The sequence below is a fragment of the Trachurus japonicus genome, chromosome 18, assembly GCF_045865225.1.
Source record: "Trachurus japonicus isolate A0001 chromosome 18, Traja_1.0".
In the NCBI taxonomy this organism is placed as follows: Eukaryota; Metazoa; Chordata; class Actinopteri; order Carangiformes; family Carangidae; genus Trachurus; species Trachurus japonicus.
In genome coordinates, this window is record NC_140924.1 from 31,222,172 (window position 1) to 31,248,747 (window position 26,576).

At 40.6% G+C, this 26,576-nt stretch overlaps 1 protein-coding gene across 24 annotated transcripts in view; it reads right to left on the reverse strand.

The window, feature by feature from the left end:
* Positions 1-17,915: 17,915 nt before the first annotated feature.
* Positions 17,916-26,576, reverse strand: part of ptprda (protein tyrosine phosphatase receptor type Da) — a 365,455-nt gene continuing 356,794 nt past the window's right edge. For all 24 annotated transcript variants that reach the window (XM_085806361.1, XM_085806355.1, XM_085806357.1 and 21 more), the window contains 7 exons: positions 25,791-26,076; positions 23,708-23,886; positions 23,367-23,493; positions 23,005-23,130; positions 22,155-22,309; positions 21,842-21,977; positions 17,916-21,298 (listed from right to left, as the gene is read on the reverse strand). In XM_085806361.1, coding sequence (XP_085662487.1) covers positions 21,230-21,298; positions 21,842-21,977; positions 22,155-22,309; positions 23,005-23,130; positions 23,367-23,493; positions 23,708-23,886; positions 25,791-26,076 — 1,078 coding nt within the window. In that variant the 3' untranslated portion in view covers positions 17,916-21,229. The remainder of the gene's footprint in view (positions 21,299-21,841; positions 21,978-22,154; positions 22,310-23,004; positions 23,131-23,366; positions 23,494-23,707; positions 23,887-25,790; positions 26,077-26,576) is intronic.

Sequence of the window (26,576 nt, forward strand, 5' to 3'; positions counted from 1 at the left end):
TATTTTTCAATTATTAATGCTTACTTACAAATGAGATATTATCTTCATTTTATTCAGCATAAAATTGCACAGCGAGAAAACCACACAACTCTAGTGATGTACTCATGTTTCACCCGCAAGCGTTTGTTCTGTGGACTGCAGGAAAGATTGTCTCAAGTGTGGCTAAAGAAGAGAAGGCGGCATCTATTAACTATAATAAAATGTACACACTGAGGGATAAACATCTTTTACGTTTATCGATTGAATGAAATCCCACCGATATATAGAACCTAATGAAGTTGAAAAGGGTAGGATTTAGTTGGAAACCTTCCGCCAAATCCTCCAAACAACAAACTACCGTACTGAATTCTTTACAGTACTGTATATCCGTCTGGAGTGATAGACACAATGATTCAGCAGAGCAAACAGAGGGCCCTACAATTACAATTACCACTTATAATTTGCATGGAATAATTTTGTGGGTTTTTGTTAAAAAATCCAGGGATCTCATCGTCTTTGATTGTTTTATGCATTAGGATTTTTCTCCCCTAGTTCTTTGAACACAGGTGATGACCCTTAATTGAGCAATACAATCTAAGCTATTCATCTTTCTTTTTTTTTTATAGTTTTGCATTAAATTCTGTTGAGTTAATTTTACCAATGTACCCCTCCATAGAGAACAGAGAAACGTACCGCTCATTTACTTGGTCTTACACCTCTAATGAAAACTGCTCAGTTGAAGGGATAATGACAGTGTGTCACAATTGTTAGGACTCGCTGTATACCATGTCTAACGTTGTCATTGAGTCACAGGCCAGTGTGGACCACAGCCAGTTCTCTGGGTACAGCAGGGCCACGAGGGTGGAATCTGGTTAGGAAGAATAAGGCATTTTAACAAGGCTGTGCTGATTCACACAGTAAAATGATGATCTGCTGTGTTACGCCCTTGAAAACAAATTTGAGAAAACTATAGAGATAATGAGGGACTGTACTGTATATTGCAGTAATTTAATGCTTTGAATTTGTCATCCTTTGAGAGATACCCTGGACAAGCCAATAGGACCGCTGTCTTCTTCATCCTTGGATATTTCTTTTGTTTAAATGAAGACTTTTTGTTGATGAAGAAGCAATTCTTGGGCTTCATTGAACACTTTCTGACTGAAGTTGTGTAAGCAGATTTTCAGTTTGTGCTGAAGTGTGAGGATGAGTGTTTCTGAAGGTTACAGGAACTGCTGGAATATCCAGCCAGTCCGACATTCACACTGACTTCACGGTGTGAGTGTTGTGTGTAGGTGAGAAAGTAAGCAGGATTTGAATGTCTCTCTCTTGAACTCTTTTTTTGCATTTGTTACACAGCAATTTCAGTCAATAGGAGAGACTGTCCTGTCCTATACAGCAGGGGTTCTCAACTAGTCTCACTCTGGGACCCACATTTTCCCATGGTCATTAAGTCGCAACCCACTTTTATAGAATTCAAACCAAGATCTTCTTTTTTAAAGACTTTAAAAACTCATTTTGCTCTTTATTGAGCAAAGTGCATTCCAGAGCACATGAATGAAACTGAGGAGGACCATGACAACTGCATGTACGGAAGTGAATAAAATAATATCAAACTGCACAAAATGGAGACCAATAAAACGATATATTTGACTTCTAATGCATCTCTGCATTCAGAGCATATTCACAAAAGTGAATAAATATCAAATTGCACAAAACGAAGACCCACAAAACAAAACAAGATTCACTGTATTCAGGCCACATTAATAAGAAACTGAGGAGGACCATTACAACTGCATGTGTTCACGTGTCTCGTGTGCCTTTCAATATAAGTTATTTTTCAAAATAAAAGACATGTCCAACATCAGATGTGCATTAAATATTATTTACTTTTTTGACCAGCTGTCCGCGACCCATCCAGAACGGGTCCGCGACCCACTTTTGGGTCCCGACCCACCAGTTGAGAACCACTGCTGCACAGCGTTCTTCCAGCAGCATGGCCCCCTCCCCCTGACCACCACCAGCTATTCACCCCGGCTTGAATTGTTGCTGTTTGGAACAGTTCTAAACACTTTTGATTTCCGACGTCAAACTGCTGTTAGGACAGTGGTCTCTCAACCAGACTACCATGTTTGTGTAATACAAAGCCCCGTGCAGTGGTGTCTGTTGGGCTGCCAAGAATGTGTTTGCTTTAGGCCTTCCAGGACTCTGCTTGCTCCAACTCTTGCTCCCCTTTTTTTTTCTCCCCCAGTCTCCATTCCTCGACAGTGGGGTCATGGTGCTCTTTAAGCATGTCATCCCAAATAACGGTGAGGGATGACAGACTGTTGGCTTCATACTCGCATGCTTGCTTTATATTTGGACAAGATCATGACATCATAGGGCAGAAAGCCTGGTTTCCGCACCAAAATTACCCTCCCTCTCAGTTTACCTTTAGTAGTTCCCACTGCATGGACGGCAGCTGTTCTCAGTCCTTTTCTGAATAAAACCCAAGACTTCCTGTATTTCCTTTTAGACTGATGGTGACCATATGCTTGGACAACAACCAGAGCAATAAAAGTCACAGGATTTGAATTTATTTTCTTGAGATACTTCATCAGTCAACTCTAATGTGGTAGGATAGAGCAGGTGCTAAAAGCCACAATACACTACATCATGCCGTTTGGGGGAGTCTAGCGTAAGCATAAACAAACAAAAGCCTGAGTCCAAATCTCTTTAGTAAAACATTAAATACCAACCTCGGAGGAAGCTTGGGGTTTAATACTGATATTGTGTGATCATATAATAATGATTATGATACACAATTAAATAATTGAATCGCGTGTTTTATCAAAGTAAAAGTAAATATTTACCTGGATGAAAATGCCTTGAGGAGAAGCCGAGCCGAAATACATGAACCTATTCTAGAAATAAATATATGCCAGGCTGACAAAGGTAAAAACTAACAGTATAATACAATCCATATTTGGATTGAACAAATTTACCTTGGGGACCTCATGGAATACAGTAAGGAATTTAGCTCTAATACCTGTGGTGGCTTCAGATAAGATATATGTCTTTGTAGTCTGAAGATTATTGACAATCAAGACACAAGATAATATCAAATGCAGTCATCTCCAATAACTTATAACGGCTCCTTTAATGTTCCCATTTACTGTTTCAGGAACTTTGCTGGTTTGATTGATTGGAGCTGGCTCCTTTTTCATGTTGATAACTTTCTCCTCTGTGCTTCCAAAGTGCAATCAGAGCTCTTGGTGATTTATGTGGGGCTTACGTAATTCTCCATCCAGATGAGAATCAAAGCATGCATAAAAAAACGAAGAAATCCTTGTATCCAGTAAATGCACCTTTTTAAATGATCACTTTGCAGTTACTGTACAGTAGCAAATCTGTTCCCAGGCGGTGTTTGTGTTGACGATACAAATTTACATACTGAGCAATATGTTGACATCACTGGCAGAGCTGCATCTGACAGTGGCTGGCCACCAAACCGCCTGCAGTCATACAAGAGCTGCTCTTTTGTCCTCTGTTGCTTTTTTTTTCAAGAGGACTTGAGCAAAACACCCTGCTGCCAAGCCTTTGTTATGCTTATCTGCGCTAAACGTACTGTATGTGGTCAAGGTATCTGCTCAAACGTTATGTGCTCAACAACACACTACAGAAACTAATGCCTAAAGTGGTCTGGTTAGATTTTGATTAGTGGACATTGTCTTATGATTTGATAGAATAAAATCCTCAGCAAAAAGGAAAAACCTGTTCAAGTTTGGAAAGTTTCTGAAAGTCGGAGGGGTCGGGTGAAATGAGACAAGGATTGTGATGACTCCTGAGCATAGATTTGACATGTTACATAGAGGATGGGTTTCCTCCTCTGCAGCTGGGAGACACTGTAGTAAATGAACTAAGAAGCCATCATTTATTCTCTCCCCAAATCCCACTCTCTGTTTCTGCTCCACTAACCTCCATTCCTCTCCCATGTATAAGACATACGCAGTCACATGCGAGTAACTGTAGGAATAATATTGACATTATATAGTCAGCCGTTTCTGGTGACATTTAATTGTTGATCATGTAAAATTGCATATGTGTATAATTCTTAAATCTTGCTCAGTAATCTGCATACAGAAGGCAGGTTTAGGTGCATAAGGGTTTTTCAGCCCTATCCCACAGTGAGGGGGGGAAAAAAAGACAAGTTTCTTTGCCACAGAGGATTTCCGGGAGCTGTCATTGTAGCCCTGAGACAGCTCTGAATTTATCTGCAGGCTGTCAGTGGAATTAATACAGATAAGGTAAAAAATATGACAAAAGTTTGAAAGTCTATAGTCGAAAGGAAGCTCTCTCACTGCCTCGTTATATTAAAGAATAAGGCCAAAAGGGGGAAAATATATCTCTAATGGCTTGCATTTGGAGGCTTACAGAGTTTGGACGACACCCAAAGCCAATTATATCTGTGCTTTGTCCCAACTTAATCGGCACCCCAAGGTCTTTGAGCTTTTACATTTAATATTATAACACACTACAAAAAGTGTTTGTCGTGACACACTACCCGTTTCCCTACTTTTCTTAGCCACTAGATGTTGGGCTCTTTTTTTTTTTTTTTTTTTAAAAATTCTTTTTCTGTCATGTTAACAACTTCAGGCTCTTCAGGGTTTAATGGTTGCATTAAAAGGACTGTCAAGTTTAGGGGCAAAAGCGTTTCAATTCAGATGGCAAAGCCAGTGTCTCATTCCCAAAAATGATTACTTAGGTACAATTTGCAATCTAAAGTAACCCCACAATTGAAAATATATGTATCTGTATCCCAGCTATTTGAAATATTTATATTTAACTTTAAGTGGGAGTCCTCCAAGTGCTGCCTGATCACCACTGAAATAATTGGTGTGATATTTGAACACGTAGCTCACAGCAAAGAGAGCAGACTGTCAACTTTTCTCCAGAGGCCAGTTTTGGTGTTTTCTTAAGCACATAATCCAAACATCCCTTTTAAGTTCCTGGGTTCTTCTAGATAAATGAGATTGTTGTGTCTGTAACCTCAAGCTCCTTGCTCATCCTATGTATGTTAGAGTATAAGACTTGACAATATCGCTTCCTCTCCCATCTGTGAACGCTATGCTCTGCTATTTCCTCTTGCTTGTGTTGGCAGCAGGGCAGTGATTAACTGATCCAGCAGTCAAACGTGAATTGATGACATGTAGATCAATTTTAGCTCTTTGCATCAATTGAATATTATGATGTTTAAAATTGCAGCGTGCCATCATGTCAGTAATTGAATAAACGTTGTCACGGTGACCTTTTGCTTTCCAGCTCGTCCTCCCTACAGAACCAGATATGCTCTGAACAGTAGGGGAGCTACAGGGTGTACTTGCTAGGAGAGTAGCTTATTTTTTGAATATGAAATAGTTGCCCTGACTCCAAATGTGACAGATAAAGTCAAGTAAAACGTTTCACAGCACAGTGTTACAAAGTCTGTTCGTACAGCTGCATACTTCTGGAAACATTTAACTGGCTCATCTGTTCTGGGAGTAACATAATCCAATATCTGGGCGGAATTGCTACCGTAATCTTCACAGTGTTGTGCTAAGAAGACATGACATCACTTTCAAGTTCTCATTGTTGGCAATAATTCAGTTCCTACAAGATGATCTGATAGTTCTTTGTGTAGTTCATCAGGCTCTGCATGTTAACATGAAGACTTTCTCTCCATTTTTGGAACAAATATATATATATTTTTATATAAATATATAGCGATATAGTATATTCACTTTTACTTTAATATACATCTACTTATAAATACTTAAAAGACAGGATAATATCTTCCTGGAGCAAAGCAACGGACACGTTTTTCTCAAAGAAAGCATTCCTTAATCCATATTATATATCTCTCAGCCCTCAGATGGCGTGTTCAGAGGAGGAGGAATTGCCAAAAAAAACTATAAAATCAAATCCTATTAAAGCGCAATAAACAAGAAGACAGTAATCCATCCCACGCGTGCCTCTGCCAACTCTTAGCCAGGGCTCTCTTCATAAGACACTGGCTACAGTGTAGAGTATTTACCCGTTACTTGCCCACTCATTCTCATCAGTGTAAATTAACTGTAATGTAGGTGTTTACCTACTGCAAAGTGGGCTTGATGCTTTCAGACAGAGCGAGATGTGCTTGGTTTTTAGTCCGCTGTTATTCAGGGGAGCTTCGTTATGAACCAGACGCATCACCTCTGTATATTCATGTACATTATTTTCTGGACATTGTTTTGTAATGCAGGCTGCTCAAGGACAGTTGCATTTGTATGTTTAATGATTTCAGGTTAGAGAAAAGAATGGAGTAGACAGAATGGGGAGAAGGTAGCAGACTGTAACACAGGGTTATATTCATGAGCCTCAGCAGCTTTTGTTGGATTTTCACAGTAGGGTGAAGCTGGTGAGGTGCAGAAGGACCAACAGAGGTCTTTACCTTGACAGTTGCCCTTCTCTGTGAAATCACTATTGGTGCTGTCTCACTATGGCAGCATTTAAAGCTGACCTCATCCTCAGGTTTCAATGACTCAGCAGTATGATAACTGCAAAGTGGTGGTCCAGCAGGGTAACCCCATAGTGGACAGGAGGAAAGCTACCAATCCCATCTCATACACATTAAGTTAATTGACTTTATGAGGAGAAACCCATCCAGGATTAAGTGGGTTCGTATCCTTACCTGAGTTATGGTTTATACACAAACTAAGCAGGGTTATTTTTAGAGGTTATTTGCTGTGTCGTCATCAGAGACTTCTTTTTGCAAAGTGTGTTTGACTGCCAACAGAGTGAAGGCCATTGAGTGTTAACCGTATCCATGTGTGTGTGCTGTAATGGTAAATCTTAATATTCCTTTGTTTTAATCACTTGAGACGTTCCTACACCCTACTTTCCCAGACTTCCTTCTGCAATTGTAAATTCAAGTTCCTTTACACTTAACCATCTGTGATGCCCAACTTCCCACTTCCTAATTCACACTCAAACTCCTTTGTATTTTAAATTGTATCTCTTAACTCCATACCTCGGGAGACCGGTGATGATACCTTCAAAGGTGAAGGTGTGAAAACACAATCAGGGAAGGGGCCGGCCAAAGGACACAAACACACCCCAGAAGTGGACCTTCCCTCAGCTATAAATGTTTAGGTTTTCCCATTGTCTTGGTCTTTTCTTTACCACCTTCCTTGCAAGGAAATAAATGCATGTCGGCCGGCGAAGTCTGTATTTCATTATTCACCAACAGCAAACGGCTAAGAATTTCCACGACAGTGCTTTAGCTATTCTAGGCTACAGGTGAAACTCCATCACTTAGATTTTCTTCCTACATACGTTCTATAGTCTGAACACATCTGTACACATAGATCAGACAGGGCCAGCCTTGAGATGTGGGATAACTGCATCTGTCATAGTCTCCTACATCCTCACACACCGTCTAGTCCTGGTGATGGTCATTCACTCACCTTATTGAATGTAAAGACACGCCCCCAGAACTCCATTAAGGAGGTCCACAGAAATGTATCACTGTTACCACTCAGTGAAATAACCCACCAGTAATGTCCACTTTGGCGTTTGTTTTCGCTCCACTTTACTGATGACATAAGCTTCTGAAGTGTATTTTATATAAATATAAGCACACTCAAAGATTTAGACTACTTTTGGATAATTGCCATGATGCCGACCTCGCTAGATGCCAACCACCTTGTGAGAGCCTCAACTAGTTTATTTCTCTTTTTGCACTCTGTCATGTAAGCCATCTTTGACCAAGAATATATCATCCAGTCTGACCACCAAGTGGGCTGACTGAAAGGGTTTGGTTCAAAATGATGAAACTGTCCAGCAGCAAATATACAGTACCTGCTCTGCTCACTAGCTAAAACTTCACTCGGTTTTTTTTTCTTTCGTTTTTTTTGTATAGAATCAAACTAAATAGCTTTTTATTTAGACCTGAAAGTAACTCTGGCAGCCCTGTGTTCTGAACTGGTTAAGTAAAAAGCAATGTGCAATATTTATAAACCTTAAATTTGTTATTATGATTGTTAATTATAGGTCTGATCGCTGGCTGAATGCACTGTGTACCTGTATTTTTGGAAGGCTCAGCTAACTCTGAGCAGAAGGTGTAACGAAAAAGATATGTGTCGCTTGTTGGTTTTAGACTGAATTTAGCTGTGTAACATGGACATTGAAAGCTAAAAGCAGTGTGAAATTGGGTATTGGTGTTTGCTTCAGGAAGAGGAGCTACTGTCATGGTGTCCACCATAAAACTTGTTCAAGTCTTGTGAAATCACTGAAGCCCGCAACATCTGCTGGATATGCTGTAAACATGAAGTTAGTGAGACCTGTTTAAGGTAGTCATTTTTGTTCCACGCTTGACAAGAGAATAATAGCTCTAGCGTATACTTAAAACAGGGGAATTGCGCTTCTGCATCAGTGTATTTTCAGTGCGGCTTGCATCTTTTCATTTCCCTCTCTCAGGTTCAGCCTTTAATTCACAGTTGCAACTGTCACACTGACACATTTCAATTACAGTGACAATTACACTGATAAAAACAGAGAGAAGTGTGTGTGTGTGTGTGTGTGTGTGTGTGTGAAGTGGGGTTGGGGGGGGGGGGGGGCGGGAGCGCTGTACAATTCAACTCACACTGCCTTAAAGGACAATTCCAGGCAAATTCAACTCTGGGCTGTATTTTCATTTTAGGTCTAAAAGAAGGAATTTTAAGGTTTTCAGTTTAATCGCTCCTGTTTTGCGGTAGTTGTGTCTGTCCCCGCATCGCCACGGCAGCAATGAATGGGAGTGGATGGAAGTTCCACTGCTTTGGCTGTTTACATCCCTTAAAGCCACAGACAGCGTCAGATGGCGACTCAAACATGCACCGAGAAGTTTATTTACTTCAAGCAAGCCGACATGTTTGTAAAACTAGATCTAATTCAAAGTCTCCCGGAGTCTCGTGCGAGACCCAAGTTGACACTCGGTGTGTTCACGTGCAGTCGGAAGCTCCTGTTTGTGTCATAAACACAGGAATATCAACTCTTGACTTTCTTGAAGTAAATAAACTTCTCGGTGCATGTTTGAGTCTCCATCTGACGCTGTCTGTGGGAAAAAATTGCGGCTTTGAGGGATGTAAACAGCCTAAGCAGCGGAACTTCCATCCACTCCCATTCATCGCTGCCGTGGCGATGCCGTGACAGACACGACTACCGCAAAACAGGAGCAATTAAACTGAACTTAAACCTTCAGATTCCTTCTTTTAGACCTAAAATGTTAGGAAAATACAGCCCCGAGTTGAATTTGCCCAGAATTGTCCTTTAAGGCGGTGCTCATCATTCTGCTTGCAAGTTTGCACATAAATGTAATGAATTGAGACCACTGCTGTTTTTAATTGTAAATTCTTAATGCGATGGCCCAGTGTAAAGTAATTATGGAGCCCACAACTTTCAAGATGCTGTCTCAGCCTCACAAATATACTAGATGGTAGGTTTTACAATAAGCAGCACCAGAGGGGTGGGGTACGCGCGCACACACACACACACACACACGCACACACACACACACACACACACACACACACACACACGCACACACACGCACACACACACACACACACACACACACACGCACACACACGCACACACACACACACACACACACACACACACACACACACACTGACACTCACACACACACATGCATACTCAATCAAACGAGGCCTGCAATGATAGCCAAATTCCTCATCATCACTGCAATGAGTGAAGCTTCTGCTATACCCAGACATTAACCCGCATGCATCTACAATTTTCTCAGGCTGACACTTCAATTAGGCTAATCCTGCCTGCATACAAAATGCTGCACTCCCCTCCTCTCTGAACCAACGTTGCTGGAGACATGCCATATTCCTGTGCTTTTTTGCCCGCTCTGCATCACAAGTAGAGGAGCTTTTTCAGCGATGGAGGAGAGAATCCAGAACGATCGGTTCCACTTCCAGGCAGAAACACAAGAGGGAAGAGAGAGAGAGAGAGAGAGACAGAGAGAGATGCAGGGAAGCAGAAAGAGGGGGAGGGAGGAAGAGAAAATGGTGGGCGGTTGAAGAAGGCCAAAAAAAGACAAACTCGTCCCCGCTGTGTGTTTCCTGCATTCATATGTCCCACAGGCACATACAAGACATGGAGGAAGCCTTTGGACGCTTTCAGACCAAGCTGTTGATATAATAAACAACTCGGTGGTGTTCCTACAGAGGGGTCCCCGGTCCTGGTTGGGGGTCTTAATTGTTTCAGTTGCAGTGAGGTACTTGAGAAAGGACTGTGAGAACAAAACTGTCCCAATTACCAAGATAGGCAAACTTGAAAATCACCCACTCTGCCAGGAAACGATGACATCGATTTGATTTTGCAGATGATTTATCTGAACTTGCAGTTGGATTTCTGTTTCTTAGTTCTGTGATATGTTGTTTACATCTGCAGTAGTAGCACTGGGCCTCACGTTGAGGAGGGAGATGTTTGTCATTTGACTGCTGATTGCATATAGCACTGTAACCCAGGTGTAATAGACTCAACTTGGCATCTGAATTTTCCATGACTGATCCCAGTGATACACAACCATACAGTATTTAGAACACGATTGCCAGTGGGTACGGCTGTGATGTTATGAATGCTAACGAGAAATGGCCTGAGAAAATGTCCCAGATGGATCGGGAACAGTTGAGAGGAGGATCCACAAATATGTCCATCTGATTTAAGGTGATTCCTGCCATGTCGAGGCACGCTCCATGTCAAGATAGTGGGAAAATGAGAGACAGTTTTCAGGAGGGAATAAATTGGCTACAGATGCTATGCCATGATTTTGAATGTTTGTGATAAAAATAGGATTTAAGTCATCTTGCAGAGTTCAGGAGAAGTCGCTATGATCTCCCATTTTCTTTTCTCCTAATATACAGAATATAAAAACACAGTTATTACCTGCCAATGTTGTATTCACTCATAATTTGGTTATAACTCTGTGACAAACATGACAAAGTAATCACAACCTCAGAGCGTTGCTAAAATGGCGAAACGGTGGAGGCAGGGAAGCTGTTTTTGTTTTGTATCACCTGTCACTCCATACTCTCCAGTGACCAGAGAGCTGTCAGCGCTACATGGACACCCCATCCCCACTTCCCTTTTCTTTTACTCCCTCCATCATTCCCTGTCCTCCCTGAGGCGGTACACTAGGACATCTAGGCCACCAGTGGGAATCCAGTAGTTAATCTCTGCTAGTTAAATGCTCTTGTATGGCCCTGAGCAGTAGCAGTCAACCATCCCCTTGTTTCTGCTTTACTCCCTCCCTAGGGGAAACTGTTCATGCCTATTTTTAATGCATTACATTGGAAATAGAAAGTCTTGTTTCAAGGTAATACTTCATATTTTTGAACTGAATTGATAGTTTGATTGGAAGTGTTTGTCTTGTTTGTGGCTTTAGGGTTTTTCAAAGAAAAGAAAACAAACCTGTGTTTTTTTCCAGGGTGTAGGCCTAGTGATATCAAGGGGAGCATGTAATCTTTTTTCAGTGTGATTCCATTCCCCACTACACCTGCCATCTTGTCTCATTCTACAAAACCAAACACTGATTTTCATGTGTCAATCACGATATCCAGCAGGATCCCTCACGCTCATTGTCATGCAACCAATAAGTTACTGCCTTTTCATGTCACAATACACCGATCACCCCACACATAAACCATAGGCTTGCAGATAAAGGTACCACTAAATGTTTTTTAAATGATAACAATTTCTGTGCTTCAGTAGCCTCAGGTGGGAATCCCTGCCTCGCACAGAAAATGCAATCTGCCTCCGACTGCGCTGAAGGCCGGCGACTCTTAGCCTTGGCCTTCAGTAGAGGATATGCTTTAACAACCTCCCTGGTGTAGGGCAAAAGAACTATTACCACTGTGATAGCATTTGCAACCAGTGAAAGGTTGACTCAGTAGTCCTCTTGAATCAGCACTTTAAACTGAGTGCATTTCGCAGGGTGCTGAGCATTGCTAATGACATGGAAAAAAATGAAAAATAATATTTGTAAATGTATCCTCTAATTGTGAGGTGAAGCGTTAAAGAGAACTGTGTTTCAAATCCAAGTCAAGGGTCCAACAATATACTGTATCTGTAACTAATTCTGTATCTAATTATTCCTTTTTATATAGGTTTTCTCACTATATACACAGTAGGTGCCTTTCTTGAAGCTTCTGCAGTTGAGCTGAGCATATTCCTGGCTGACTCTTCTGCAGAGCAACATGACAGAGTCATATTATCCCTGATAAAGTTTTTATCTAATATCAAAAGCAGAAGCACTGTGAACAAGACACTGGAGGAAAAAAAAAAGATGGACAATATGAAAGCCTGGCTGTATATGAGGAGCCTCCTAAAAGCTCTCTCGCTGTGAAAAAAAAAGTTCCTTTGAGCAGAACTGTCTTCACTTTCAGCTGAAATTATACACACCCTGACAGTGAAATGACTACCAGCTGGCGAAGCGAATAAAAAAAAAAAGGGTTAAAAAAATATTTAATTTCATGACAGCTCATTTTAATTACAACCCCCAACCCCCACCACCTCCTCCAACTCCTCAACAGCATTGCATTAAAGTTTGAACTTACACTTGCTCCACGTTTTTCCCATTATACGCAGGAAGCTGAATTTTCCCATTACAGTGAGTTAGTCACAGCCACTTTCAGTTAGCGGAGCTGCCATATGCGGAAGAGTTTTATCATCAGAATGTATTATGTAAGATTGACTGCAGGGTGGTGTGCACGAAAAAAAAAAGAAACTCTTGCTATCAGCTCCTGCGTCTAAAATGGAAGAATCCTGTGCAGGGGTGGTCACGGGGCTCGAACCATTCAAATGGGCCAAGAGTGCTGATGCGTCCTATTTACCTTGTGGTAATGGATTTGTTTGTGGCCCAAAACCCCCCTCCTGTCTCGAAGGAATATTGGGGGCTTAGCTCCATTCACTTTCTGCTGCCCTGGCCATTTATTTTGATTAGGGAATGAAGTCCTCCACACAGCCATACCCAGAATAATTGACATTGTGTCCTCTGAGGTCACAAAAAATATACCCTTAGTACTTATCCCCTTGGTGAAGTGGCAGTGTATGAAAAGATTGCAGCTGAGCACCGAACTGAAGGTGCATTATTGCTTTAGGTTGCAACAAAAACCTGTCGGGGAGCTCGTAAATTAAATTTCCTGTTCTGTTTTTTTTTGTTCAGGCTTGACAGGATAATTGATGTGTGCTGTGAACTTCCAATTGGCTTCAACTAGCCTATATATTATTTTATTTCTCTTTTGTTGTCAGTCAGGCCTAAAAAGCCACTGGGGACACCAGTATTTTCTTATTTGAGGTCATATTGGGAAATAATTCCCAGCTCATCAATATTTAACAAGCTTGAATTTACTTAAGTTTTATTACAAAACGGCAAAATGACAGTTTCTTGGTTCTAACTTGTGGAGTGTGTTTTTGTCCTACTGGCTTTCTTCTGATATAGTAAACTAAATCTATCTGTATTAGACAGAACAAGGCAACGCTTTATGGCTTATTGTGAGTGCATTTTCTTACTATTTGCTTACATTGCAGCAAAGTAACTGAAATAATCATTGCTTGATTAACTTGATTAATTGATAGAGGATCAGAATGAGTTACAAAGGGGGTAAATGTTTTGCTGCACACTGTCACAGGGGCAATGTAGGAATGTTATAGATGTTCATGTAGCCACTCACACATTGTAAAATGCATGCATGCCTCTCAATAGTAAACTCAAAAACATCATGTCATTGTCTAACTAGAAACTAAATAGTTTTAGTTACAAGACTGACTGTGTCCCCCCCACCACACCAGCACATTCAGAGATTAGTCCCTACAAGTGCCCTGATGCATGTCCACTCCCAGATGAAGCCAAATAGGAATAGAGAGAGTAGAGAGTGCAGCGGCAGAGAGAAGGGGAAGCAGATGGCTGGCCTACAGAGGTTCTGATCACAGGGATATTGGCAAGATGCTGAGCTAGAGAAATTAACCTTCAGAGGTTTTTACACTGCGGCAACTGTTGGCTCATGCTGGATTCCTCTCCAGCCCTCTCTCACCATCTCTTGTCGTTTCTCCAGTCAACCTTTTCGCCGAAGTCGTCTCTATTCCATCCCTCTCCATTTTCATCAATTATTATCTCCCTATTTTCGCTCCGTCTTGTTTTACTTGGTCACTCACTTGAAGAAACCCTCTCTCTTAACCCATTTTCTCTGAGCTTGCTAGTAATAATGGGCACTTCAGAGACAAACAAAAACACTCCAACTGCGTTTTTTCAGCAGCCTTGTGTTCATCCTTTCCTTTCCTTTCCTTTCCTTTCCTTTCCTTTCCTTTCCTTTCCTTTCCTTTCCTTTCCTTTCCTTTCCTTTCCTTTCCTTTCCTTTCCTTTCCTTTCCTTTCCTTTCCTCTCCTCTCCTCTCCTCTCCTCTCCTTTCCTCTCCTTTCCTCTCCTTTCCTTTCCTTTCCTTTCCTTTCCTTTCCTTTCCTTTCCTTTCCTTCCTTTCCTTTCCTTTCCTTTCCTTTCCTTTCCTTTCCTTTCCTTTCCTTTCCTTTCCTCTCATTTCCTTTCCTCTCATTTCCTTTCCTCTCATTTCCCTTCCTTTCCTTTCCTCTCCTTTCCTTTCCTTTCCTTTGTAGTTGCAGTGGTAACTAAAGGTCAAACCTTCCCTTTGTTTCTGAGGTAGGTAGCTCTAATGCGATGTGCAGACAAAGTCAATGTAGCGTTGGCAGCAGTGTCAGCTCTTATCTTGGTTCGTCATCGCTGAACTGGGAGCCCGCTCGATTGAGGATCCCCATATGGATCATCATCATCACCATCACCATCATCATCATCATCATCCCGCTGCAGGGCATGGTGCCTGTCTTTCTGCTGCACAACAGCCTTCTCCATTCTGCCGGTATCAGGCCCCTGGGTTATGCTTGCTCGCAGACCCATAGCTGTCCATTTAATTTGCAGCACACAGTCGCTCCACTTGTTCTGCATTCTGCCTCCAGTCCAGTCAAGCCAAGAATCTGGGAAGTGCAATGTCTGTTTGTTTACTCAGCTGCTTAGTTCTCCGGTTTAATATTAGCTTTGCTGGTGGCCAGCTGTGTCTGTGAATTGGTGACAAGGGTCTGGGATCTGCCCTTAACAAGAATATGACTGCTAAGATCTTTGGACTTGACATTGTAAAGGATATTACGGTGAAACTAATTTGGCTTTAGTTCAACCAGCAATTTACTTTTTGAATTCCAGTCCAAACTGCAGGTCACTGAAGGAATCTGTGTTCCTTTAAATCACTTTGATCATCATCAACATACTGTAGAAAAACACGTTGGGTGGTCGATGCTGTGATCAAAATCACCTGCCAACATAATTGATTTCTTTACTGTAAATAAGCAGTTATGCAATGTCTTTGGCTGATCAATACATTTAGGAAGATGTTTTGTTTTTCTTCTCTTAATGCAGAGGAAATGTCTGATTCTTGAACCCTACTCACCATTGTTGACAACAGAGCTGCGCTGCTCCCTAGCCCTCATTTGGACATGTTTCATCAAATTTAGTGTGTGTAAAAAAAAAAAAAAAAAGCATTAAGGGAGCCAAGGCAAGCTGTCGTTGTTTAAGGGGGGTAAAGGGATAAATGAGAAATGGCTTGTGCGCTGTGTTGTGACTGGCTGGTTGGGTTCATAATTTGGGAAAAAAAACTGCTGAGAGACAAAGACGGAACATCTGCTCCACACATCTGAAGTGCAGTCTTGGGTGAAAAATAAAATGTGATGACAGTAGGGGTTGCTTATTTTGTCCTATTCTTTCCTGGTGCGAAGCAAACATCTGCACTGGCACGACTGCTCAAGGAATTCCTAAATTCATTGCGACCAATTTTCATCAGCTTGTCAGATCCGAGATGAAGCAGTAAGTGCTCTTGCCACGCAGTAATCTGTGAACGTTTTCCTGCATGTCATATGCAATTGTGTAAACGCAGTAATATGATCGTCTAGTATTCAGTGGAGTCTGTCCGTATACCGGCTTCCATTTTGTTGTCAGAAATCTTCAGCGTGCGGTGGTGTGCTCTTCTTTGACAGACTTGTCATAAACACATGCTGTTAGGGAGGGAGGGTAAATGCTAATAACATGGATGTACCTTCAAATAATATTAATAACACAGTGTCAAGTGTCAAACATTAGCATACAATAGACATTATTCAAGCTGTTTCATGAACATTGACTTTCCCAGTCACTCACATTGCTTCCTTTGGCAGATACAATACTTGCATTAATGTTAATGTAAATATCAGCCAGCATACAACAGACCACACTAGTTGTTACATGTCATTGTTTTTGACACATAATCTCCACAACAGCATTTCCTGTCTAGGTACAGCACTTGATATTTATTACATTTCATCGCTGTTGTTATTTTCTATTGTGGACCAACACTTTGCAAAGCTTGTAATACATCAAAACTTTCCGTGGCAGACTCAGGAATAATGTTTCTGAAGCTTGGGTGTCATACCTGACAACATCTGTCATTTGTTGTCATGAGGGATGATGTTTTCTAATTGACTGCATGGGTAGTTCTCTGAATTTTTTTTTGAATAACTTCTCCAGGCAAGCAGTTATTGACTTCCAAAATGTTCCCCAGCTGTCATGCAGCTTAATATTGTTTTTAAATAAATCATGTTTTGTTTATGCAGCTTTCTCACTTCAGGTTATCTGCACTTATAATCGTACTTTGAATATGGAATGATAGGCGGCTGTTGTTTTCAGTTAGAGTAACATGTGGCCACATGATGAATTGATAATGTGGTTTTTTCAATAATCTGGAAAATAATGTGGCAGTTGTATAGTCAGGGCCGTTGTATAGGGGAGAAAGGTGATGATAATTCTAGGGGCCCAGCGCCCAGTAGGGCCCACAAAAACCCCCAGTAGTCTAATCTTTGTATGACTGATTTATTCTGCATAAGACCCTGACTAATACTCATAGTAATGCTGCATTAGCATCAAAACAAAGTAGGCTAAATAAAAAATGATAATACATACGTAGTCTAAGAAAAAAAAGTGGAAAAGTCAGGGGGTACTAGGGGCCCACTTTAGTATTCTTTCAGGGGGCCCAGAATTCCTAGCAACGGCCCTGTGTATAGTTGCTGTGACTGTACAGGATAGAGGCGCAGTGTTGCTATCGCTATAGACATAATTAATTTCCTGAAATACCTTCCTGTGTTGAGAAGCTTTAAGTAAATATATTTTAAAAAATGTATATGATCTATATGTGCATATAGATTTCTAGTTATTATATATTAATATTTATGACCACACATTGGTATATATGTCATTTACCAATGATGATGATATACATTACCAGAGAAGATGGAGCTCCCCCCCACTGGCTGTATCCAAACCAGTGCATGTCAAGTCTATACACTGAATCATAATGTTAAACACATTTAATATGATTCATGGTTGTGACCTTACTTGAGGGCAACGGCTATACACATCTTGTACTCTCGTACGGTGAATACATACAAAGTGGATGCGAGGCACAAACACACAGCAACAAACTGTAAAGCTGTGTAACTGCACTTACGACAATTGAAGTGTGGTTTTAGTTCTGAGTCTCAGCACCACAGGACTTTTGTCACTAGGGTGAACAAAATCTGTGTAAAAAAAACAAAACAAGGCAGCTTTGAAAACATTGCACTTCATCTGTCAAAGGTTCCCCTGATGATTCATTGTGGCTGACATCAGTGACAGAAAAACCAGAGCGATGGAAATCTATTTAAATGCGGTTGAGGCTCAATTTCCCCTTTCATGAGAGAACTGTGGATAATATGTTGGGCCCAGACCAGTAGGGGGTAAAATAGCTTCATCTGTCTTTTCAAGTCAAAGTGAGGTGGAGGGAAACAAGTGAAACGCCGATGCATAACACTGACATTTTTTAATAGAATTCATTTATAACAAATGGAACTTGTGTCAGCAAAGAACTGATTTTCATACAGACTTCTTTCGCCACCAATGTAACCTAAGTAAGAAAATAAAAAGCACTCCTTTCATTCAGAAAAAGAAACATTTTACGCTTACAACTAATCAGAGGTAATTGTATGATCTTTTTAACAAGCCATTTTTTTTTACAATTTCATTATTTAATTTTTCAGTCTATGCATCCAGACGAGAGATAGATAGAGAGAGCAGAGAACACAACGTTTATTTCTGTTAATGACACTCCAAGCTTGAATGGCAAAGCCACAAGAACAGATGGTTGTGGGACAGATTTTTCTGAAGTCATCTGCTGGAGTAACCATGGCATCAGAATGGATGCTCTTTTTCGCCACAAACTTTTTTTTTTTGTCTTTTTCAAGAATTGATACCTTTTTTTGTGTTATTTACATACACACAAAGTGAACGTTTAAGGAGATCTTTTTTATAGATGGGTTCAAGTAATATATTATTGGGTTTAGAATCAATAGGGCAGTGCATAGTACAAAGATAGAGAAAGTGCAAGTCTTCCTACCAGGCCAGCTTTGGCCATTCTGCAATGTTTCACCATGCATACGAAAAAAATAAGGACAAAAAAAAAAAAAAAAAAAACTGAGATGAGAAAATAAACATGTTCCAAGTCTTGAACATAATGTAACATTAGCCACCATGAGGTTAAATAATAGCACTTTTATATCTCAAAATTATGACAAAATGAATTTGATAAGCAGTGGACAAAATTAAAACACATAGCTGCTTGAGTTAACAAGGGAAAGAAAGCACCTGGAATGCACATCCACAAAGCCATCAAAGAGGGTACAGAGAAGGTAACGAATGCTGCTCAATAAAAGGACTGAAACATAACCAAACTAAACCCTTAGTCTCTGACCTTTATGTCATAAAAAAGACATGGCACACCGGATTGTCAGGATAACAGAACCAATATTTTCTTTGCAGTTTGCATTTCTCTATATCTTCTTTCGGTAATGACACACATGAAGTCTACATTTCCAACCTAAGGCATGAAGAAGAAACCCTTCGGTGATGACCTGTGCATTAGGCATTCGTTTGACCAAATCAGCTTTTACTGTAGTTTGACAAAGCATTTTAAGATCTGTTGCAGAATATTCTGTACTTTGCTGCTGTAAAACGTGAACTGGTAAAAAGCTCATTAATGTAATGTTGGGCCTTGACACATGTACTATATGGACTTTTACCTCATCCTGTTGAGTTCTGAGACCAGTATTCTGTTATCTCATCCCCAGCTGCATGTTAGAAAATTTTAAATAATATGTATTGTAGCTATTGAGTATTCTTGACTGTTTTCTTTAGAGGTCAGTGTTATATAAAGTGTTTTATTCTAATTCACTCAGCCACAATAAGGCCACTGAAAATGAAAAATATGAGCTTTGAAATGTTCTTATTTGCATATATAATCTCATCATGTGACAAATGAATACTAAAGGTAAATAAACTATACAGTTACAATTACATTTACACTAAATGCCTAGATTACTATAAGGATACATTAATATGTTAAATGAAACATTATAAAAACAGGCATAAATATAAGGCACTCTAAATGCAAAAGGAAAAAAAAATGCCATTACCGTCGAATGCTTTAAAGTACCACAAGAAAGTGACGTCTTTGTACCTTGCCCTATTGTGTGGCGCGAGCGGTGAGTGCGGCTGTGTGACCCCTCTGCCTCTAATTACAGACCGTATGAGAGTTTGAAAAAAAAGAAAAGAAAATGCACCAGTGATGCTTTGACTGGCATCTGACATTCCCGCTCCCACACGTCACTTTGCAGGGGTGGAGACAACAATGTCATGAGTGAATAACATATCCACATAAAACCCTATCTAAAAACACACATATTTATTGCACAAGAAAAGATGCACTGAATCAGAATACAATTTTGTCCTACTGATGTGCATTCCAGTGAAAAATATCTTCATTTCCCCCATAGCACACAACCCTCAATTTGGAAGCCTTCATAGACATTCCATATTTTATATACTTTTACTCATAAATTATATATTTTATTTATATATTTAGACTGTTATATTTATGGTTTAATATATATTTTACATATATTTGACAATCTGTACCATATATCTATATATCTTATCCAATTTATCAGGTTCTCTTATCATCATTCTAACATGGAAGAACTAAGATAATCGGTAGCAGCAACTTCATACTTTGCTCATCCCTGTTGATTCCACAAAGCCCCAGTTTATCTTATGGGAGTAATTAAGTTACCATGTATGTGATCATGGACAAAAACCAACAGAAAAATCAAGACCAAAAAATAACTCTTGGACAAAGTTAGATTTTGGTAGTGTGAATTCCGTTCTGTGCACTTAGTGCAACAAAATGAGGGGGAGAAAATAAACCAACAAAATAATAAAAAAAAGCAAAGAGATTCTCTGCAAAACAGCACATACGTCAGAACAGTTCTACAGCTTTAAAAAAACAAAAAAACAAAAAAAAAACATTTACGTAAATACATTTTATCACTTTTTTCCAAGTGATAAATTTGTGTAAAAAAAGGAAATTCACACAGTTCAAAAAAAGCACATCAGCTGTATAATAAAGTACTAAAAAACTAAATCAATAATTTTTATTTATTTCATAGATCATTCTAGCGTAACCCTCTCCCAAAATTTAGATGATGAACATTGTGACAGGAAAAGGGGTATTTATTCATTATTACTTTAAGTCTGTCCTGCTGTTGTGGACCAAGCATTGTCTTCTTTTTCGATGGGTTGGTTGTCTGTGTGTACTTGATTGTGAAACAGATTTTTTTTTTCTTTACAATGTGCATCAAGTTTTTTTCCCCGCAATTCTGTGTGCCTCCAATGCCTCTCGTAATGGTTCATAATCACTGATGCATTTCTGACGATGTCATTATTGTTCATTTAACTTTTTTGTTGTGTTGGTTTCATTCAGTTATATGAGCCCCAAAATGAATCCTTGAAGCAAAAGAGAAAGGTAATTCCATATGATGCTTCAACAGTCAGGATTTCCTCACTTTGACTCAAGGCGAGGTTTTCTTGGGGTTGGTAAATACTTGGTCCTCCAGGAATCATCTTTTTCATTTTTTGACAAGTCATGTCTCACATCCAACACTTAATGAGTTGTTAGCAAGGAGTTAAGGAGTACTTTCTCAAGCAGGAATTTATGGCTCAGAAGAGAGGCTCACTGGGTTTTCTTTCCAAAGGGCCCTCTGCTTTTTTCTTCCAATACTGGGTCCTTTACGTTGCATAGTGATCAAAGCTTCCCAGGTACTCCAAGCCAGCTCTGTAGCAGAACTGGTATTGATCCTGAAAACAAAGAAGAGTCTTTAGTATGCACAGCCTCTGGCATCTTGAGTGTTCTGTATCACTTTTTGGTCCATTGTGTCTTAATCACAACGATTACCAGTGTGTTTATTAGAGCCACATGAAATTTGTGTGCTGCTGTTAGAATTGAACTAAAATATTTTTTGTATGAAACAGCAGGGCTGTCAGTTTTGATAAAGGTGTAAGAGAACATGTTGGGCAGTCTTTATGAAAAGGTGAGATTAAATTGCAGAGGAGAGCCGACAAAACTACTCTAGATTGGACCCGCTACTAAATTAATCATAGCCTTTAACAGAGACTTGCTTTAGTAAATCTGTTTGGCTCAAGAGGAGACTTGGAACCTCACCAGACCTTTCAGGCAAATGGAGTGCGCTATCAAAATTAATAACACAGTAACTGATTCCATGTGCAGTCTGTAGTGTCACAAAACCTTAAGTAGCTCTATTACTATCTCAGTGCAGTCTGTGGGTTAGGTTTTCTTTGCAAGTGCAGTGGAAAAAGAGGAAAAGGATCAAAATGTCTCACCTCTGTCTGCACCATAGCTGGTCTCTGTGTCCGCAACATTTTCACTGTCTGAAAGATGTCTACTACGCCTTCGTATCTCATTCGTTCCAAGACGATGCTGAGGGTGATGAAAACTCCAGTTCTACCAACACCCGCGCTGTGTGGAAAGATCAGAAGGGCAGCAAAGTCAATGTTGAGGCCAGACAAAACAGTCTGTTAGTACTGTATGCTATTTTAAAAAAAAACAATTCCAGCTCAAGTGATATTTGCATTAAGTTTCATTTGATGCAGAGTGATGATATGGTTTGGTAAGTCATACCAGTTGCTCACTTACCTACAATGGACTGAGATAGGCCCATCTTGGCCAAACTGCTCTTTTGTTTTATGTACTTGGCCAATGAAATCGATGAAGCCCTCTCCTGATTTTGGCACTCCTTGTTCAGGCCAGTCTGTGAACTGAAACTGCCTTACTGTCCGTGACTGTCCATCCTGGAAGTAACAGGATGGGAGAAATGGGGAAAAAAAGCACAAATTGGACATTGCTCAGAAATATGGAAAATTGGCAACCAAACCTGAAATGAAACAGTCTGAGTTATTTTGCAGACAGCCAACCCATGGCGGTTTATTCCATGACCATCTCCATCATAATGTTGCACGCCTTTGTGCATTTTGCAGTGGAAGACGACAGCCCTCTTGAGAAAAAATCTGGGAGCTCAGGTGCCAAGTTTAAAGCATCAGAGAAAATGTTTTGTCATTAGAGTTATTAGAGAGTCTGTCATTTTACCTGAAAGTATTAAGCATGAGCACTAAAGATGCAAATTCCTTTGATGTGCTACCCCCCGACAGGGTGCTTGGAGGATCGACTTTGAGGGTGTGCATTACTTAAGTGATATTGTATCCTCTTGATAAGGAAAGCAATCCCATTGACGAAACAGTGGAACATGCAGTACAAAGGGAGCCTGCACTATTTATCTGTGTAAGCCTTTGATGGAATTAAAAACTCTGGCAGCTCACTGCTGCCGGCACAACATTTGTTTTTACACACTGACATGTGTCATAAGTCCCACAAATATATATTTATGCTTATGTTACACTTAAGGCCATAGTTTGGTATAAACAAATATTTGACAGAATGCCACAATTCTGATCTAATAACTACCGTACTGTTAAGATGCTGTGCTTACCCTGGCGTCAGTCACTTTGAACTCTCTCAGGATATACTGGGGCATGTTATACTCGGCCATGGGGTCCACCACAAAGTACTGGTATCTGGCCGACCTTTCTGCTGGCCAGTACTGGTGGCATTTTTCCTGTAGGGAGTGAAAAATAGAATACCACAGTGAGCCACAGCATTCCCTCCGCACACGAGCCTTCATTCCCAGAAATTTTGTTATTGTAATCTCATGGCTGAATCTATGGTATTTCCTACAAGGTTTTTGTAACATGCCCCTCTGTGTTCTGTTGCCAGACAAAGGTTTATGTGCAAAAAAAAGAGAGAGAGAGCAACAGACAGGACAAAGACAGAAGAAAATAGGCACATGCATACCCTGCCCATTTCTCTAAGCTTGGTGAGCATAACGACGATGGTGGAGTTGTGCTCCCAGAGCATTCTCCAGAAGTCCTCTGTGGTCTCTGCCAGTGGTCCCTGCGTGGCAATGTAGGCTTTCTGTTGCCTGTGGGAATCCCATAATCACATGATGTTAAAGGTGTGACACAGGTAGATTAAATACAGATGTAAAAAGAACCGTATTAGCGATGGTTGATGGAAAACATGGCATTGGCTCTTGTCTTGCCCACTGACACTAAATCAATATGGGGAATATGCAGTATTAGACTATATACTGTTCATCTAACACACAAGGGGTGGCATAGTACTTGAGCACTTACCTGTATCCATCAATGAAACTGGCATTGATGTAGTCTGAACCCTCAACTCCTCGAATGGGCTGAAGACACACTCGCGTGGACTCGTATGGCATTATGTTAACAAGGCGGTTCTTGAACTTGTTGCAGGGGAGATTGGCACTGATGAATCGTGATGTGTGGGCTTTAGTGTTAGCTAAACGCTGCATGGGAAAAAAGAGAAGAATAAAGATATTTGAACATAGCGCTATCAGGTACGGAGCGCTGACATTCTGCTGTTTATTTCCCCGGTGACTGACTGTGTTTGACACTAAAGGTGGATCGTACATGATAAAGATCTGAGTACTATGAACAATTGCCTGCGAGCATGCATGCCTGGAGAGTAGGGAAGAATCCTTAGCATAATAAACCGAACATAGTGAGTGATGAAATCTACACTATAATGGCTGGTAGTAGCCTATACTGTGGTTATATACTATTTCAAACCATAAAGTATGGAAATAGCATCAAAGTGATTACTATCACAGCTTGCACACTGGAAAAAAAGAGGCATGTTATGATGAAAAGACAGGGAAATGGATACCTAAGCAAGTCTGGGGTGGACACAAGTGCCAAGTAATGTAACCTGCTTATCATCATCCAATGGAATCAACATCCTTCACAGAGCACGGAAGTGTGTGCGTGACAAGCAAGCAATAGCACGCATGCAGCACTGCCACAGACTGCAAAGGGCTGAATAAGGTTGGTTGAGCCTCTCATTGTTAATGCCGAGTGCATTGCTCAAGTCCCTCTGGCAACTGTTCTGTGGCTGGGAAAACCTATGTTTGGTGTTTTCATGTAAACCGAGACCCTTTGACCAAAGGAACGGGGGGAAACAGAAAGGGGAAAGTTATCCTATGTTGCGTTACACAAGTGAGTCAACTAAAGGGAATAGAGGGGAAACCACAGGCCCCATGCTGTCTGCTGAGCCTAATGGTGAGTGGAAGCATAAACTTGGCCATGCTCAGTATGACTCCCATACTGTGACAGTGGGGTCTGCTCGAGACTTGACACACAGTTGCCACTTTGATGTCTGTAAGTTCTCCTTACATATGGAAAGTTGTTCTGTAAAACTCAGTATCAGGTGTGGTTTGCAATATTCAGATTCTGTGGGAAATTAAGATCCATATCTTACTATTCACTCTTTAAAAAGCAGCTAAAAATACATCTACAACTTTTCTTGAATTGTCTGCTCTCTCCATATCCCACATCCTTACTGTCTTTTTTTTATGATTTCAATCTATGAATTTTTTGTATCTTATTTCCGTTGTCTCTATTTGTTACTGATCACTTTGTTCTCTATCTCCTCATTTTTGCTCATTTTGCTCATATAACATATATCCTTTTTTTTCTCTATGTTTATTTGTTAAAGCAGAAGTAAGCTATATTTTTGTGTTAATATTAGTCTTAACTAGTTATATCTTCCGACAGCAATCACTTACATAGAATGTTTGGACTGAAACACGGGTCTGTCAGTCACTCTGCTCTGCTCTGAGCCGAGGAGAAAACTTTTCTCGTATCCTACAAGTTTTATCCAATGAGGAGAGAGAACGGCATTAAGGGCTGTGTGTGCAGCCAAGGGATGCGCGTGAATGTGGTGACGTAGGGACGAGGACCAGTAGATCCATGACGAGGGCGGGGGCTGCTAATTCCATCGGCTGACAAGACGTTATGGTGCGTTCAAGGCAACCCGTAACTCGTATTTTTCCGACCTGTGAAGTCGTACCAGTTCGATCTGGTACGAGCCGTTATAGTGACTTTCACAGGTAAAACAGGTCAGAAAAACACGAGTGGGTTGCCTGGAACGCTACAAAGTCGTAAGTCGTGACTTGAAGCTGTAATTTATGGTTTCAAAAGCCTGCCTGGAACGCAGCATTAGCCAAAACGACCGGATCGCTTACTTCTGCTTTAACCGTAGAAATTTGTTTTGTTGTAATTAGTGACAGGGGGTGGAACTTACGTACAAGCCAATCGGCTTCGTTCCCTCCTTGCACCATTAAATAAATCTGTTCTAAACAAATAAACCTAAACCTAAAGCAGAAACCAAAATGAGTGCACAGTTCTTTACCTTGAACTCAAGTTCCATGCCGGTGACATTCTCTCCGCCCTCTATCTGGGTCAGTTTCTGAATGTAGGCGTATAGGTTTCTGGCGGGCACTTCGGTGGTGCCGCAGTTGACGGCCTCTTGGAGCGCGTCATGTATGAAGACATACTGGTCCTCTGTCTGCACCATGTAGTTGCGCTGGGCACGCATTAGCGTTACATGCCCATAGATGTCCACAGTCTTCTCGTGCTTGATACGTTCCAGCATGGCATCAATCACGATGAAGCAGCCTGTGCGTCCCACCCCAGCACTGCAATGAAAAAAAAGAAAACATTGATAAGGAATGTTAGCAGTGGTTCTCAACTGGTGGGTCGGGACCCAAAAGTGGGTCAGCTGGTCAAAAAAGTAAATAATATTTAATGCACATCTGATGTTGGACATGTCTTTTATTTTGAAAAATAACTTATTTTGAAAGGCACAAGAGACACGTGAACACATGCAGTTGTAATGCTCCTCCTCACTTTCTTATTATTTGCTCTGAATGCAAAGATATCAGTTTCTTATTAATGTGGCCTGAATGCAGTGAATCTTGTTTTGTTTTGTGAGTCTTTATTTTGTGCAATTTGATATTTATTCACTTTTGTGAATATGCTCTGAATGCAGAGATGCATTAGAAGTCAAATATATCGTTTTGTTGGTCTCCATTTTGTGCAGTTTGATATTATTTTATTCACTTCCGTACATGCAGTTGTCATGGTCCTCCTCAGTTTCATTCATGTGCTCTGGAATGCACTTTGCTCAGTAAAGAGC